The 16,283-nt window shown below is 46.3% G+C and overlaps 2 protein-coding genes across 7 annotated transcripts in view; one reads left to right on the top strand and one right to left on the bottom strand.

Annotated features, from left to right (window-relative positions):
* LOC1281499 (hemicentin-1) overlaps positions 1–16,283 on the top strand; it is a 117,984-nt gene that overhangs the window by 96,733 nt on the left and 4,968 nt on the right. For all 6 annotated transcript variants that reach the window (XM_061643756.1, XM_061643755.1, XM_061643752.1 and 3 more), the window contains 6 exons: positions 532–670; positions 7,134–7,433; positions 7,969–8,171; positions 8,915–9,092; positions 11,530–11,740; positions 14,066–14,229. In XM_061643756.1, coding sequence (XP_061499740.1) covers positions 532–670; positions 7,134–7,433; positions 7,969–8,171; positions 8,915–9,092; positions 11,530–11,740; positions 14,066–14,229 — 1,195 coding nt within the window. The remainder of the gene's footprint in view (positions 1–531; positions 671–7,133; positions 7,434–7,968; positions 8,172–8,914; positions 9,093–11,529; positions 11,741–14,065; positions 14,230–16,283) is intronic.
* Positions 4,172–6,123, bottom strand: LOC5667691 (uncharacterized). The gene is made up of 3 exons (XM_001689280.3): positions 5,350–6,123; positions 5,093–5,281; positions 4,172–5,020 (listed from the first exon to the last, which is right to left on the bottom strand). The coding sequence occupies exons 1-3, from the start codon at positions 5,799–5,801 to the stop codon at positions 4,543–4,545; spliced, it is 1,119 nt and encodes a 372-aa protein (XP_001689332.3). The 5' UTR covers positions 5,802–6,123; the 3' UTR covers positions 4,172–4,542.

Below are 16,283 nucleotides of genomic sequence, written 5' to 3'. Positions count from 1 at the left end.
TCTCGCCCGCGTGTTTGGGAGGGTTGCGGTCTTACCACGCTACGAACAAGCACATTTTCGTCCCAAAACATGGCAGCTAAAGATTTGTAACAAATGTTCATCTATCGCAACGAGATCTATCATTAGCCAGCAAATGCGCCCGAAAAGATCGATTGGAGTTCGTGCGCTTGTTGAAAGCGTTCGATGCTGGTGGGAGGGGGGAAAACGTGGAGCAGCGTACGAGTGAGATGTTCCGGTGAGATCGAAACGCAATTTGAAGGGCGCTAATGATGCGCTTGTTTCCCACAGTCTCCACCAAACTCTACCGTAACGCATCGACACTGACTCGAGTACTTTGGGGCAAGAGGCGGGCACATACGTGTATCCTAGGGTCTGTTTTCCCAGCACTTCCAATAACTTCGTCCGTTTGTTTTTTTTTTCATGCCTTTCACAAGCTTTACTACATTCTCCAGTGCCAGTGTGACAGTTTGCTGCTCGCTAACTCGTTTCTTCTACCTCTCTTCTTTCTTCTTTACACGCACCCCGACGCAGAACATGAGGATGTCCGGAGAAAATGGGGAAACCTTGTACTTGACACAGCTGGAGCGGGAAAGTGCCGGCTCGTACGCCTGTGCCGCCTCGAACACGGAAGGTGAAACGCGCAGCTCATCGCTAACGCTCAAAATACAGTGTAAGTAGAATGCCACGATGAAGTTAGCATTGGTGTGACATTTTTGAGCGATTTATGGGTGTGCTCGCCCTGTCGAGCGTGTGGTCAGAAGGTTATTTGGCAGTTGGGTGAGCAAGATCAAATTTAATACGGACAGCATGCAATGGTTGATGATCGTGTAGTATATGATTTCTTACTTAAAAGCAATGAAAAATTAACTCCCTTTGTTGTATTCGAGTGTTATTGAAAACTCTGTTGACTGTACTTACTGTTGACGCTCGAGACATTTGTTTTTGTGTTTCTTTGGTTGCTTGTAAATATTAATTAGCATTTCTGTTGAGAAATTCAAACGAATTTTCACACTCGTATCTCTTGATGATGTTATTTGAGAAGACTTAATCTAAAAAATGCAATGATAATTAAATTACTTTTTTGAGCTCTTTTCAAAATAAGGCAATATCTTTTAGATTTAAACACACTGTCCGGTCACCAACAGAATCCTATTTTTTTTTTTGCGCAGAATAAAACATCTCCTCTCCCATGGGGCTTTCAATTCCCTCGCCCAATCTCTCATCATCATCTGACTCATCCTAATTGTGGTGGTCATAATTTCTCGCTCCTCTTCATTCCCCACGACGCACCATTACCATAATTGAAAATCCATGAAAAATTTAACGTCCCCATTCGAGATTCCGTCCCTCCAAGGCTCAGCACGCCTGAGTATGATAAAAGTACAGCGTCATAAAATCCGGTACCAGGCCGGTGTCCGTAAATGTTCGATGCTCGATAACCTTGGTCAACTGGCGCTCTCTGTGGGTGAGAAAAAACAACAACACACACATACACAATCCACCCTCCCTACCGACACCAAGAAGGTGGCTGAAGAGTGTGAAAAATGTCGCTGCCTTTATAATTGGAACCTATTTAAATGTAAATTGTGCTGGCACGCCGGCCGGAAGGATGTTCATGGTGCCACGGGTAACGCGGTGAGAGGCTTCAATATGGGCTACAAAATACATAATTGATTCATGGAAAATATGATCGTGTTGTTGCATTGTCCGCGCTGGCGAATTCTGCTTGTTGTTTTATTTATGTTTTTTATGAGGTAGGATTCAATAAAAAAAGAAGAGAAACCCAACTTGATTTGATGCTAAATTACTGACGACAGACGGTGAAGCCATGTTGAAGCACAGAAAAGCTTTTGATCAAAAACATTCAATGCCTGAATCTATAAGAACAAGAGATTCATAGCAATGCACACAAAAAAAAGTTATTTTATTACATTGGAGAAAGGACTTGTCCAGCTGAGTGAGCATTTCCATACAATTTCACCCTCGAAAACGCAAACAACACAGCTGCACACATTTGTTTGACCAAATCATTAACGCTCATTCTATTTGCCAATAATGCCGGGGCAAATATTAGGGGCCCTAGCCGAGCCCTGTGGCAAAGTCATGAAACACATTGCACACATCATAGAGATAATTGAATAAAATGGAAGCCAGCATAAAGAATAACAAACGATAATCATCGAACAGGGACCAGCACCTTTGGCCGGCTCCGCCATGCGCTATCAGTAACATATCAGCAGAAATGGTCACAGCTCATCGTACTATTTGGTAGCAGGCAGCGTAGGCGCAGGGAGCGAAATATGAGATACATCGCTTCCGCAGCGCTGTGCTCGTTGCGGCTCACACTGTCCATTCCGGTCTGCGAAATGTGGCCTTACACGGAACGGGCAATGGGTAGCGACGGCAAACAACGCTACGGAAAGGCAAATTCCCGCCGGCGATAATCAAGACAAGTTCCGCCAGTTGCCATTGCTTCCGACGAGGACGATGGGACCGGTACTGGGGGCCTTCTTTTTTTTTTGTAGTTGCGCCGTATCCTTGCGGTAACTCAGCACTTTAGTTGCTTATTCGTTAGTCCCTTCCTGCCTGGAGGATTCACCGAAGGTGATGGTTGCCATCGATTGGCCGGCCAAGCGCTTGCCTTTTGTCCGTAGGCGTTTCATCCCTTCCGCCCTGAATGGGAGCGATGGGATGAAGGAGAGATAATAATATTTCCGTTCGGGGATTTCGTTTTCGCTTCTCTGCTGCTACTTCCTGTCGCAGTGTCGGGGCGAGTGCGAGTCGTGTCGTACCAGCTGTCCCTGGGACAACATTGTTCGCATGTGTTGTGGGAAGGCATTTATTGGTGTACTTTGGATGGTTGGCTTTTCTTTTCGCTTATTTCGCCGCTCAGCGTCGAAGGAAGACGACATTGCTGAAGCTTTTATATTTAACCAAAAGCGAAACATGGCCTTCAATTGCTCATGAAAATATTATCATCAAATGTTTGACCAGTTTTTTCCGCTCCGTTTTTGCACAAACAGTGGGAGACAAGAGTTTTGATAGAACGTATAGACATGGGCTGTTATGTGAGTATGATGCTACGCTGCTCCGAAATAGGAAAGCATCGCCCGATAAGGTCCATAAACACGTACGCTTTCCGTCTGGCAGTCACATCGGTCGAGTGAGTGTACCAAAAGTGCTACATAAATGCTTAATATTTCGACCCAAACCCCGAGCAAGCAGCTGCCCAACGTCTGTTTGCTTTAGTCATGTGCCTGAAGTGCTTCCAGCCGCTTCAACACAACATCTTCACTGCTGATCGTCATTGGTGAAAATTAGTCTCCGTCGTGGCATAAATTCGTCCTTCCAGATTTCGGCACTGCTTGGGTGTGACACACAGTACACGGTTCACCGTCCCCGGGCAGGGAATGGAATTAAAATCTGTGAATAATGAATGAAAAGGAGAAGGTGCGTTTTGGGGGCAAAACGGTACAGCGGAACCCACTGTCTTTGGGATGGCAAAGGCGGACCTGCCGCTATTTTGCACCACTATTGTCGCATTAAAACGAGGGTTCTGTTTTATCCCCTTTCGAGTGCTGCTGTTGTTAAGATTGTGCACAAGCACATACACACTCACAGGCTGGTACAAGGTTTAGGGTTTGTAAGGCTAAACATAGCGCTAAAGCTTCCCCACAGATTCCGCAACAGCGCCGCGGCAACAAATCGCACAAAACAAAGCACCGGGAACGGAAACGGAAACGAGCGAAGAATGCACAGCGAGTGAGCATAGAGTTTTGTTTTTGTTTCGATAAGTTTAAACAATTCTTTACGCTCTGCAGGCAGGGTGGAGGGAAAATGAAGCGTTTTTCTTTTGGACTAAAATGTTTGTGTTGGGGCGTTTCACAGCGCCCTGGTTTTTGGACCGTCAACATTGTTGGCACTGTACTGTGACGGTTTCTTGCATGAATATTGTGTGAACAGTAATCCCACAGTTTGGCATTCGGCTGGAAAAGACCGTGGGAAAGGTTTAATGTTGACGCAGGGATGTTTTATTAATTACTGTTTAATGTTCACATTTATACCTTTCAGTTGTAAAATGAAACCCAAAATGTGTGGTGTGAACCATGGAAAGTTCCTATTATGAAGAGCTTTCTCGAAGATGATTCGTTTTCTTAAATAAATACCTTGATTTCATTGGTGAACTGCTCAGCCATTTATTTTTATAAAACGATATTGTCTTAAATGCCTCTGTCATGTTTAACATTCATCACCGCAATTTCATTTCATATCAAAATCTAAATCGTTGGTATTTTCTGTTAACTATATTTGGTATCTGGTTTTTCCTTTGATATTATTTGGAGAGCAGCTAAACTGTAAAAAACATGTTTATGGTTAAGAATACCTCATCTTAGAATTACTATGTGTAATTTACATCCAATTTTAAAAATTGGGATGTAGATGATTTTAAAATAATCATGTAAAAAAACTGTGGTCGAAGCTCAAATGTACACTCACTAAATCTTTACAACTTTTCCATATCGCATTGCATGCGGTGCTTTATCAAACAATGTTGTACCAGTTATCCTTAAAGCTAGCCAATTTAATAGCGTACCGACTACGATCGTTTTGCTCACCATACACTACAACATTGCCGGAACCACGAAGCAATGCTGGAAAGATATCGAGTTCACTAGATAGAATAGAGTGATTACAAGACTTCAGCAATGCAAAATCAACGTCAAGCTCATCATGCTCCGCAATCACTTCCACGCGCTCGCTTTGCGCATCCAACGTGCTGCATACAGTGCTCTTGGGATTTTCACAAATGGCCACAAACATAAGTGTGCCCGTATCGTGCATTTTGCGGTGAAACGTCATGGCACGATAGTAGTATTCATAGGGCAGCTCGTCGTCTTCCCGAACATGTAAGCCAACAAACTGAAGATTCTTTACGTCTTCCTCATCGCCGTACAGTTTAGAACGCTGGCGAATGTCTCCCAATACGTTTTGGGCCATACGCTCCGCATCCGCTCGAAGCCTGTAAATATGAACAATATGACACTTTAGCATGTGTCTTGTGGCGACATTTTAATGTAAGAAATATAGATACCTAAAGAACTGAGTCTGTTGTTCCCATGGTACTTTTAGGATTTCTTCAAATCGTTTAGCTTGATTATTGAGTATGAATAGCTGCTTAACGCCTTTGTCAATCTGAATGGCTGTGTCACTGTTCAAAATGTTCATATCAGGAAAGTTATAGCACCAAATGATATTCATACGAATCACGTCAAACGGAAGACTGAAAACACATTGAAAGTAAAGGTTTTGATTTGTGGCATTTTAAGAAGTGATTTGTAGCACTATTACCTTTCAAACAGTGTCCCCAGTTCAACCGATGTTCCATTAGTCAGCATAATTTGTGCTTGATATTCTTCCGATGTCGTCTTAATGCTATTTTGTATGGCCACCAGCGAAAAGTAATGCCACAAACTTTCCTCTAGTGTGCTCCCCGTAAACGCAGTGAACAGCGTATTGGATCGTGGACAATTCAATGGTTCGAAACTGTTCCGGCTCTCGTCTGCGGTAACGTTGGAATCGAGCTCGAGTAACTCTAGGAACTGTTCAAGTGTCCGCTCGAACCAGTGTTCAGCTGGCTCGTTTGCATTGTTCCCAAATCGGAAGGAATGTTTCGATGCGTGCCGCACAAATTCAGGCCGATGTGCTGTGTCTATTATGAGCCATATAAACGTCAGGAACGACACTATCAAGATAAGAGGCTTGATGTTCCTCCGCACCAATTGCCACGTAAAGCGAAACATTTTATCAAACTGACGTAGTACGCTAATTTCGGCTTATGTTATCGCATTGGTTTTCGAAAGACCTGGTAATCCTACTTCATAAAGTGGTTGATTGTGCAAACAAATCCACACACTGTAACCAATCCATCTGTAGGTAATAGCGACACATTAACTAAACAGCTTTTAAACAATCACGTCTCAAAACACAACGATTCACTGTTTCGATGCACAACGACGAACTTAAACTGCGGAATGCTTCTGGATCACTGTATTGGGAACGATTTGGAGCCCTCATTGCACCTGAAGTACGAATACTCATGTCAGCATGACTCAAAACGTTATCGGTGACGACGCTTATCTAACACTGATAAACCAGATAAACCTATCAGCAGTAGTGGCCCACCCTTACCAGAGGGTGTAATGCATGATAAGCACCGAATATTCAGATAACCTGTAACGATCGATTTCAGTTTACAGAAACTCGGCCGTTCCGCTCAATAGCATTGAATAAGTATGCTTAGCAATCAATGTTAAAATTACATGACGACTAATTTTGTTACATATAATTTGCCACATAAAATATAATTTGATATTAGTGCAGGTATCTTTGTTTTATTTACTTGTAACTGCTTGTAATAAAAACTTGTAGTTGTTTTGTCAATACAGTAGCTGACTATTTCAACAAGAACGTCACTCACACACATGTAGCAACAAATCATTTTCAAGTCTATACGTCTTCTTTGTATTCTCGAGCTCCCGTCTAGCATATTATCACAACTGTGTCAGTTTATGCTATGCGGAACACGACCACACCTTGTACTGATGAGACTGTTGTAGGGCTCTGCTATCGTTAAACAAACTGTAGGTATAGGCCAGTGAATTTTGTGTCCCAGAATTACGATGACTGTGTTGTTTTGAATATAAGAAATTGAAATTAAACGACGATCATAAACCGAAAAGACCTAAGGTTGTTTTATTTAGGTAAATTGTAAAAAATGATTCATAAAACTTGATACATAGATAATCGCTACTCTGCATCTTACATCATGTTCAAGGCTTTTATTAAAAATACTGCTATTTTTCACCAAAATCTTCGTCAATAAACTGAATCTTTCCTGTCATTCTGCACTGTCCATGAAATGTCAGATCTTGAAATGAAAAATAATTGCAGGCTCTTGATTAAACCGCGATTTAAAGTATCCTTGGTCAACCTTTGCATCCTTGCTCTGTCGTCTGTTGCTAATTGCTTCCCTCCTCACTTATTCACTCTCTCCGTTTCCGTCTCTCTCTCTCTCTCTCTCTCTCTCTCTCTCTCTCTCTCTCTCTCTCTCTTTTTAACATTTTTTTCCACAGTTGCACCACGCTGCAAACCTGGCACGGAGCAAACCTCAGTCGGCTCGCTAAACATGCACTCGCTGCACGTCAAGTGTGAGGTGGAGGCCGACCCACCGGACGGTGTACGGTTCAGCTGGACGTACAACAACACGCGTAACGTGTCACCGGTGCTGAATTCGCGCATCAGCTCGCACGGGCTCGTCAGCACCATGACCTACCTGCCACAGTCCGACTCGGAGCTGGTGACGCTCGCCTGCTGGGCGATCAACAATGTCGGCCGACAGACGGTGCCATGTCTGATACATATTTTACCTGCAAGTATGTTCGCTCTTACACGTTCCGCTGGGGCACTTTTTTTTTTGGTGTTGCATTTGCTCTGTCACCATATTGCAGCCGTTGGCAAACATCTTCCGTGCTGCGTGAACCGAACGCAGCTGCAACCGTACGGAACAGGCGTCGTGATTGCCAAAATGCTAGCCGCCCCGTCCCTCAAGTCAATCCACAAATGAAAAGTGCCAAATCAAATACCGGTGTGTGTGTGTGTCGTCGACGAAGGGGAGGCGGTGTGTGATGGCAATAGCAATCTCCGCAACGGCATCTACCGTACGGTTGCTGCTTTCGGTTACGGTGAGCAAGAGGTCCTGCATTTCCTACAGCAACAGAGTTTGCAACCTTGCACCACGGTTACTGCAAATATGCTCCAATCTATGGCTTTTAATTAAAAATTCTGATGTTTGTGTCTGTTGTTTTTTTTTTCTTCTTCTTCTGTTGGTGCTGTTGCGTCTGTTCCTTTCGTTTCATGGCGGTGATGATGATGATGTCGATGCGACGATGCTGTTCGAACGGTACGCAGAGATCCCCGATACGCCCCGGAACTGCGAGCTGCACAACGACACTGTGCTGGAAGTCGTCTGCTCTGCTGGTAGTGACGGCGGGCTGATGCAGTCGTTCCTGCTGGAGGTCGTTGGCGGCGTAGCACCGCCCGCTTACAATCTGGACTACACGCGTGGCCCACCGACCGAGTTCGATAATGAAATTTCTACCATGAACGATCAGGTAATGGCATTTGTTTGTACGTTCGCTTCGCCAGCAGCATTGCATCGTTGCACTGCCTGCGCTCGGGCAGTATAATGAAGGAAGTCAGTCCAAATCAGCAGGAAATCGCTTCAGTACTTCATTTCAAGACTAGTTTCGGGCTTAGCTTCCGACGCTGCATTGGGTCGAAGGTTAACCTTTAAATATAGCTCCACTTGTCCCGATGGTGGTCGAGTTCACACACACACACACAGAGTCGGCACTGCATTTAAGCTTCATTAAACGAACATATTTTAACAACACAAAACCTAGTCTGTTCTTCTAACGATAGGGCCATTTGCATCCGGAGAGAGCTTCATTTACGAGTTCTCGGTAAGCGCGGAACTTTTTTCCCCTGCTTCATTCCATGCTAAACTCCACACTCTCGGGGATGTCATGCTGGCTTACATACACAGTCATACATTGCTGCCCATATGATAACAGGCAAACCATACTTCACACAAAACACACACACACACGATCGGGCACAAACCAGGCGCCATCGTTGGAAACAGTTTTGCACAAGCCCGCAGGAGCATTCCAGCAGCGATGCCAGCAATTAAAACTTAATCCCTCTTCTCCCCCATTGTCACCTTCCACATTCTCACACGTTTCCCTTTCTCTCTCTGTCTCTCTCTCTCTCTCTCTCTCTCTCTCTCTCTTTCTCTCTCTCTCTCTCTCGCTCTCTCTGGCTCTTGTCGCTTGTTTATTATTTTCGTCCACAGGCCACATTAGCACCATTATTCCGAATCCAGGAGCAGATACCGCAGTTTAAATTGCACAGCTTAGAACCGGGCCGCGACTATCAGCTGCTGGTGTACGCCGTCAACGCAAAGGGCAAAAGTGATCCACCGTTCGTTATCGATAAGGTGCGCGTCGGGTCGGCGCTGGTACCACCGTACGGTAAGTTTCAAACATAGGACACACAAACACACACACGTGCCTGGGCGATATAATAATTTCGACCCGCGCTGGGTGATCTCGTGGGCTTTTCCCGTGAAACCGCTTTAATTATAACCAGTTGCCTTGCTAAGCTATGCCGACAGCGGCTAGCTGGGTTGGTAGGCTCGGGTGTTGCCAGCAAAGGGAAGCATTGTAACGGGCAATGGGATGGGACATGTTTACATCTAACGAGATGCTCGAGGTATGGGTCTTGTGAAACGGAGCTCGAATGCAATTAAGGCACTGGGACAAATTAATGCATGTAAGGTAATCAATACTTCATTCACTGTTGAAATTAAAGTTTAGGCTTTAGACTGCTGATAACATGCAGAAATTGCACTTGGAGGAATCACATCTTCATATTTGTCTAGCCAAGTATATAAAATAGGGAAACACTGCGCTCAGCAGATGTGTATTCTTTTTCTGGTTTTGTAACTGCAGTCTGGGAAAACATGATGATTAGTTGATTGGTATTTTTTTTCAAACTATAACAAAACCCATAAAACTTGCTCAATCGCACAAAAAGCACGAAACCATATAAGATTCGTTACAAAAATTTTTGGGACATAAAAAATAACTTATGGAACATGTAATGTGTGTACAAAGCACATATTGATGTTTCAGAATCGTTGTACACTAAAGGCTCATTGACGCAGTTGTGTGAAGCCAATAAAACAGAAAACTGCCAACACTGGCCAGCAATCATTCGCATCATCAAACCTGCCCGATCAACGCTATCCGCTTCAAACGAGCAGGAATTTCAAACGGGCACAAAACAGCAAGCTGAAAAGCGGCGTGCAATCGTGCTGAAACATATGATCTCCGATTTGTGCGCCGAGGTAGAATGAATTGTACGGATCACACCGAAAACGGCTCCGTGACTAATGCAATGTTCCTGTCACCATTCGTCACGAGCAAAACGGTTCCGGGCTGCCGGAGTGTGGATGGTTTCGAAAGCAAAAAGGAGTAGGATTTAATTTCAAGCTGCTCCTTCGGTCGGGGCGGGAACCAAAAGCATTCGCTCACCTTATTGTAAGCGTCTCGCTTTCCACCTCGTTCCATCGAGGGCGAGATTGGCTAGTGGGTGTGGTTGTATTTTTTTTTCCTAGCCTTCCGCACTAGGGTCTTCCGGTGGTAAGGTGTTCGGATTGGGTTTCGGTGCGATATCCGTACAATTCGAGCAGCCACCCAGTTAGGTGTGAATGATTTTTCCCTGTCTTTCCTTTCTTGCACTCGCTTTCGCTGGATCGCAACCTCTCAGTTACATGTTTCTTCTTCCGGAGGTTGTGTTGTTTTGGGGGAAAAAATACAAAAAAGATACGGAAGTATCTGATGGAAAATGTTGATCCTTTTCACTCGCTTGCGCTCGATTGTTCGTCACACCCAGACGCAGATGCGCTTGGCTTCGGCCGAGCCAGCTCTGTTTTCACAGGACAGAATCCTTCCGGTTTTTGCTCTCGTGGGATGGACGAATGAAGGACTTGCACACTTTGCATGCTTTGGCCGACTGTGAGCGCCGCGGTGCTCGGAGCTGTTTCGATTGTTTGACCGTGCCCGGTTGACTGGAGGAATCAATTTAAGAGCACATTCTCGTGTCGATCCCCCACTGGAGCAAGGGAACTCTTGCCGAAAGACTTTCCCGGAAGGTTGGTCAGGAAATGGGTGAGGAGGCCAATGCCCCACCGGCTGGGAAAACATAAAGGAAACCCTGAAACCCATACACGGCCGTGTCCGGAATCGATCGCTCATAGTATAAAATAACCATCAATCTTGTGTTTTCATTTGCGAGTGAAACGCCTTGACAGGTCTATGGGTACGGGTTTGCCTTTGCTGCTTCACTGACCACTCTCTCTCTCTCTCTCTCTCTCTCTCTCTTAGTCATATGGGTGTGTGTGTATGCATGTGCTGAAAGGGAGGAAAAGCCTCCAACGGGATAGGGTAGCACAGCGATCCCGTATGTGTTCGTGGTTTGCGGTGAAATCCGACCCCGTTACGCAAATGTTAAGCCACCGGTATGGCACTGGCAACCGTTGCATGCGGGTTGTATTAAGAGATTGAGTAATGGATAGATTAATCGAGAAAATATACACATTTTATCCCGCTCCTTCGGCATGCGGCACAGGTGCGCATGAGAATGATTGTATCCATTTGAACAGACTTGCCCCGCACCCATACGCACACACACTACACTCGTGGGAACACTACATCAATCGAACGGTTCGGCGGAAATGTGCAAAACACCCGCTTCCTGATTTCTCGTAATGCACGACGAAATGATTGATCTGTTTAAAGATAGATCGTCATCGTTTTGCAGTCGCTTAACGTTCACATTTCAATCGCAACTAACCGAGTACGAAACGTTCGCTGTTTCTTCTCACCTTCCTTTTCCCAACCGAAGTGGATGAAACCATCATCTCGGAGGATCCAACGCCGGCGGAAACATCGCACCAGGACAAGCAGAAGCAGCAATCACAGATGGTTATGTTTGCTGCCGTTGCGGCTGCCGTGGGAGTCATCATAGCGTCCATTATCGTGGCCGGCTTTGTCGCGATATGCAGGCTGAAGCGGCAGAAACCACCTGAACCGCAGGAAGTACGGAAGCGCATGAGGTAAGTGGGGAGCTATGCACAAGCAGTTACAAGCAAACGGAAAGCTGTGCCAAAGATGGTTGCCGTGTTTGTTTGGTAGATCTTTATCGGCGGGGAGTGGTCGCTAGTACTAAGGGGCTTACCGGAAATGATTGTTCCAAACATCTGGACAAAGTAAGCATTCTGGAACATGCAAGAAGGTTACACCTGTGGTTATGGTGTGTTAGGACAAATTTATGCGAAACAAATTGGAGGATTCAAAACGTTCCATTTATTTGGTTTTGCAATTTATTGACACCTGTAGTTTAGTCAACCTAATGTTGTATAAGTCCGACGAAGATTATTATAGCCCTCAGACTAGCATTTCGTTTTTAATTCAGTGCATTCATTCTGTGAAATTTAACATTTGAAACAAACAATCTATGCAATAACAAAAAATAAAATACATAAAACATCGGTTCGTGTACAAAAACTCTCTCGACTGAGTAAAGCTTTTTCTTCTCCGTCGGCTTTCATAATTCCTTCGGAAATATTTTTAGCCTGATTTCCCACCGTCACGGGCAATCATTCATTTGTGCGCAAAATGTTTCAATAGCACAGCGATAACAAGCTCAAAAATCACTTCCTGCTTGCCTTCCACCCTACCAGTACCTCTAGTCGAAAACAGAGCACCCCATCCCCGGGGTTTGTGTAGCCTTTTTTGTTGTGATTGCTTCTTCTGTTTCTTCCATTCCGTTGCCCTTTTTGTCTGTTTTTTTGAGCGCATTACCTGCCCGACATTGCCGGTCCAACGGATTCCAACGCCCCCGGGGTGGACGATCTCGCTCCCTCTGGGGTATGGAGATTTGTTCCCGCACCCGCGCATCGTTCCACTCCGGTGAAGCCAGGGTGGTTTTTTTTTTTTACTGTTGCCCACCCGTAGCGAATGATTGCAGAATCGGAAACAGATCCGGAGATTCCTGAACCCCGAAGCGAACACGAAATAATGATATGCGTCATTTTCCATCTTCACTAATCCCAAGGGTTAATGATGCCGACCGCCGGGTCGATCCGCTCAGCGTAGCTGTCGAACGGAACAGATGATTGTGCTTGCCGCTGCTTCCACCATCCCAAAGTGAATGGCGAAAAAGCTTCTTTCACAAATAATTTTGTGCTTTTCATTTTCCCCCATAGACACTGCCGTAGAAGGCAGCGTGCGCAAGGATGAGTTTTCCTGAGTGCTAGGGGCCTAGTTGCGTTCGCGAAGGCAGCGGCGTCGAACGGACGCTTTCAGGGACCATTAGGCTGCGTGACGAAGGGCACCGGTTGAGCTGGGCGCCCGAAAAAGACTGCTTCACTGCGTACCCGGGCCCGAAGAGGTGGAAAATCTTCTCCCAAGGGTTGGCTGCTGTGGGTGAATGTGTTCGGGGAGGGGTGGGGCGTTTTCTCTGCAACATTTTGCTGCAGTAAGCCAGCCAGGGCCCGAACAAATGACTTAGATTGTTTAAATTGATAACGTAATTTCTCTGACTTTATGGTTCAATGGTTCAATTGAGGCAAGTCAAACGGAGAAAGATTCAACCGTGGCACAGTTGAAATGCCACCATTTGCCTCCCTCCCCCCCCCCCCCGCCTCTTTCATCAATTCAGCCCCACTCTCTTGCCCAAGGATCGCCAGCACCGGGCAAAACGGTCCCGAGGAAATAGATTCTCGTTTCGGATGCTTTACGACCGAACAAACTGAATTGCGGCCGACTGTGTAGCGAGCGCACCGCCCCCGTTTGAGGCCGGTTCTGTCACCCTGGCCCGGCGGGGAATAATTACCGCGCGTGTGCAACGAACGTTGTACCCTGTATTCCTTGCAACCGTTCGACCGGAGCCAGCTAAACCGTTCGACGTGACTTTTGATAGATCTGTTAATAACACGCTGGATTCGTCCGGCCACAGTGGTGTGTGAGTCGTACCTATTGCACGGTTTCGCCTACCCCTCCTGCTCATACCATAAAGCAACTCGGGGCAGAGTGTGACATAATTACAAGTGCCAACGACTGGTTCACCCTTTGCTGCGAGCGAACGAGAATGATAAGCGAACGGGCCGTTTCGGATGCGACGGAAACGGAGCAATTGCCATCTCGTTACACCGGCAAAGCACATCGTAATCGACACGGTTTGTGTGACGCGCCAGCGAGACGGGTTTTAATGCCGACCAAATGATAGCCCCAAGTGTTCCCCCTCCCTAGTACCCACTTGCCTGCCTGCCTGCCACCGACGACGGTGATGATGATAATGATGGTGATGGTTGTCCGCTACCGTGCGACTCATGTACTTTTCTTCCTGTTAACTGGTTTGCTCCCTTCCTCTTTTGCAGACCTGCCCGAACCGATGTGCCATCGATGTACGCCGAGGACGATGTATTCGATGATGAGTATCAGCGGCAGCTGGATGTGCGCTGCAGTCGTGCCTCGTCCACCATTAGAAGTAGTCGTTACGTATCGGAAGGATTTGTACAGTATTCACAACCTAGTCTTAATGGTAAGTACAACGGGCCAAGGTGGAAGATTTGATACGAAGGTTCCAGGAACGGTGGGGGCATATTAGTGAAGAATTTCCTTTGTCCTTGCAAACCGGCTTGAATGTGGGAGGAGAATCTATGTTTCGGTGGATTGGGTACCGGGAAAAGATTAGGCAATTTTCAGGCGAAAGCAGCATCAAACATGTTATCAATGATTGCAGGGAGTTATCTTCGCATCCTGACTGTGATCATGTGGTGACGCATCTAGCCAACTTTGGCTCCACTTTTTTCAACTGATTTTCGAACGACCGTTGAGAAGGTTTTGCGGCGGTTTGGTCAATTCAAAATTCTTAGAACTAATTCTCCAGCTCACATGACAGCTTCTGTAAAATGTCCTTAACCGATGCATTATCGATGCGTTGCTGCCATTCTTGTAATGGTTGCTTTGAAGAACAATCCTTTTCTTCCCCAACCTTCCCGTTGCTACGTTTTGCCTTCAATTGTGCCGTACTGCTCGAAATGCCGCCATTTCCATAAACCAAACCAAACCCAAAAGCCTCTACGGTTTCCTCCGGCACGAGCTAGATCGAACCGAAATAGAAGCGTGAACCTCCATCATAAATAACGCACTACAGCCGCTCGGCAGCTTTCGATTGTGCCTCCCACAAATCATCAGCCCGGGTACGCTGATGTATTATTTAAGCGGAACTCAATTCCACCACCACCAGCAACCCCCGTTAGTGGGGTTTGATGCGGGGAAGCGAAGGAAGCGGCTGCGTGAGCACGGTTGGCACGGCCTGCAGCTAATGTGCGTCTGAGGGTTTTGGGCTCAAGCAAATCTGCCGCCCTTGCCGGTGTATGTGTGATGCAGATGCCTGAAAGTACCCAATTTGGTTGGTTGCTCACACTCAACCCTAAACCTCTGTCCCGCCCTGCGGAACATCCCGGAAATATAATCCCACGCTTAGGCCCCACATCATCGGGCCCGGTGACGGGGGTCGGACTGTTCTTTTTTTCCGTTCCACCCTGTCTCGTTTCGTTCTCGGTTTGCATTTGGATCGCTCTTAATCGCTTCTAGCCAAATGAGGTGGCGCGGAGGGGAAACAAGACCGGAGTGGTTTCTTTTTGCGTACCAAACAAAGTTTTCTTTCGGTGTTCTTTTTTATGTCTAATGCAAACCCGGTGGCAGGCCCGATATATTTCGAGAGGCAAATGAGGATAGCAGCGAAAGCGATTACCCCATGTCCGCATGGACACTTGTTCGCCCCACAAAACCCCCCGATGATGAATGTGAGTTTTCAGTGGAGTACTGTGTGTGTGTGTGTGTGTGGGTGCTCAAGGGCAAAGGGAGTGTTGGTTTCTCGGCTCCCCTGCGAAAGAACGCTCGGTCCGGGTGGGTAAGTGTGCATTTGACGCTCGATCCTATTAATGTGCCGCCTTGCCTTCGATTCAATCAATGACGATTGTATCATATATCAACAAGATGAATGAGGCGATAAACAACGTTCCCTTGCCATCTCCTTCGATCGTATCATCTCGTATGTGCCCGGCCCGGTACTCGCTTTGCTTTCGCCCAGGGGAGAGCTTTTTCCGCTCCGAGATATATTTATACACAGTCAGAGCGTTTCGCCGTTGCTGGTCTCGATGGTCCGCATTAGCATTGGATCACACTCACGCCAGGATGTGCAAATCCATACCAACTGTGCAAGCAAAGCGACAGGGGAGGGACCGCTTCGTAGTGTAGCTTTGAGCGTTAGCAAATGGGAAAGCGCTTCACGTCACTCGTCAAGCATCAACTCTTTAATTTTTCTCGATTGCAACGCTACCGACCACGAACGTTTGCTTCCGAGGAGTTTGCATTCCGAGCAGAAAGAAGAAGCAGAAGGAAAAAACACACATCCACTCCAAAACACGAATGCTTGCATTAATGCGTTCTGTTCCAAGGGTTTCTGCGGCGCTTTTCGCTTCGAAGCGCATCATATTCCTCAGCGCTCGCAAAACTGCTTCGCAAACCGACACTTATCCGAGCTGGTTTTGGAAACTATGGCATGTACCGGAACATTTTCCGTTTTTT

The sequence above is a fragment of the Anopheles gambiae genome, chromosome 2, assembly GCF_943734735.2.
Source record: "Anopheles gambiae chromosome 2, idAnoGambNW_F1_1, whole genome shotgun sequence".
Classification (NCBI taxonomy): domain Eukaryota; kingdom Metazoa; phylum Arthropoda; class Insecta; order Diptera; family Culicidae; genus Anopheles; species Anopheles gambiae.
The sequence above is the reverse complement of the archived record's forward strand: the minus strand, read 5'-3'. Positions and strand labels throughout refer to the sequence as shown.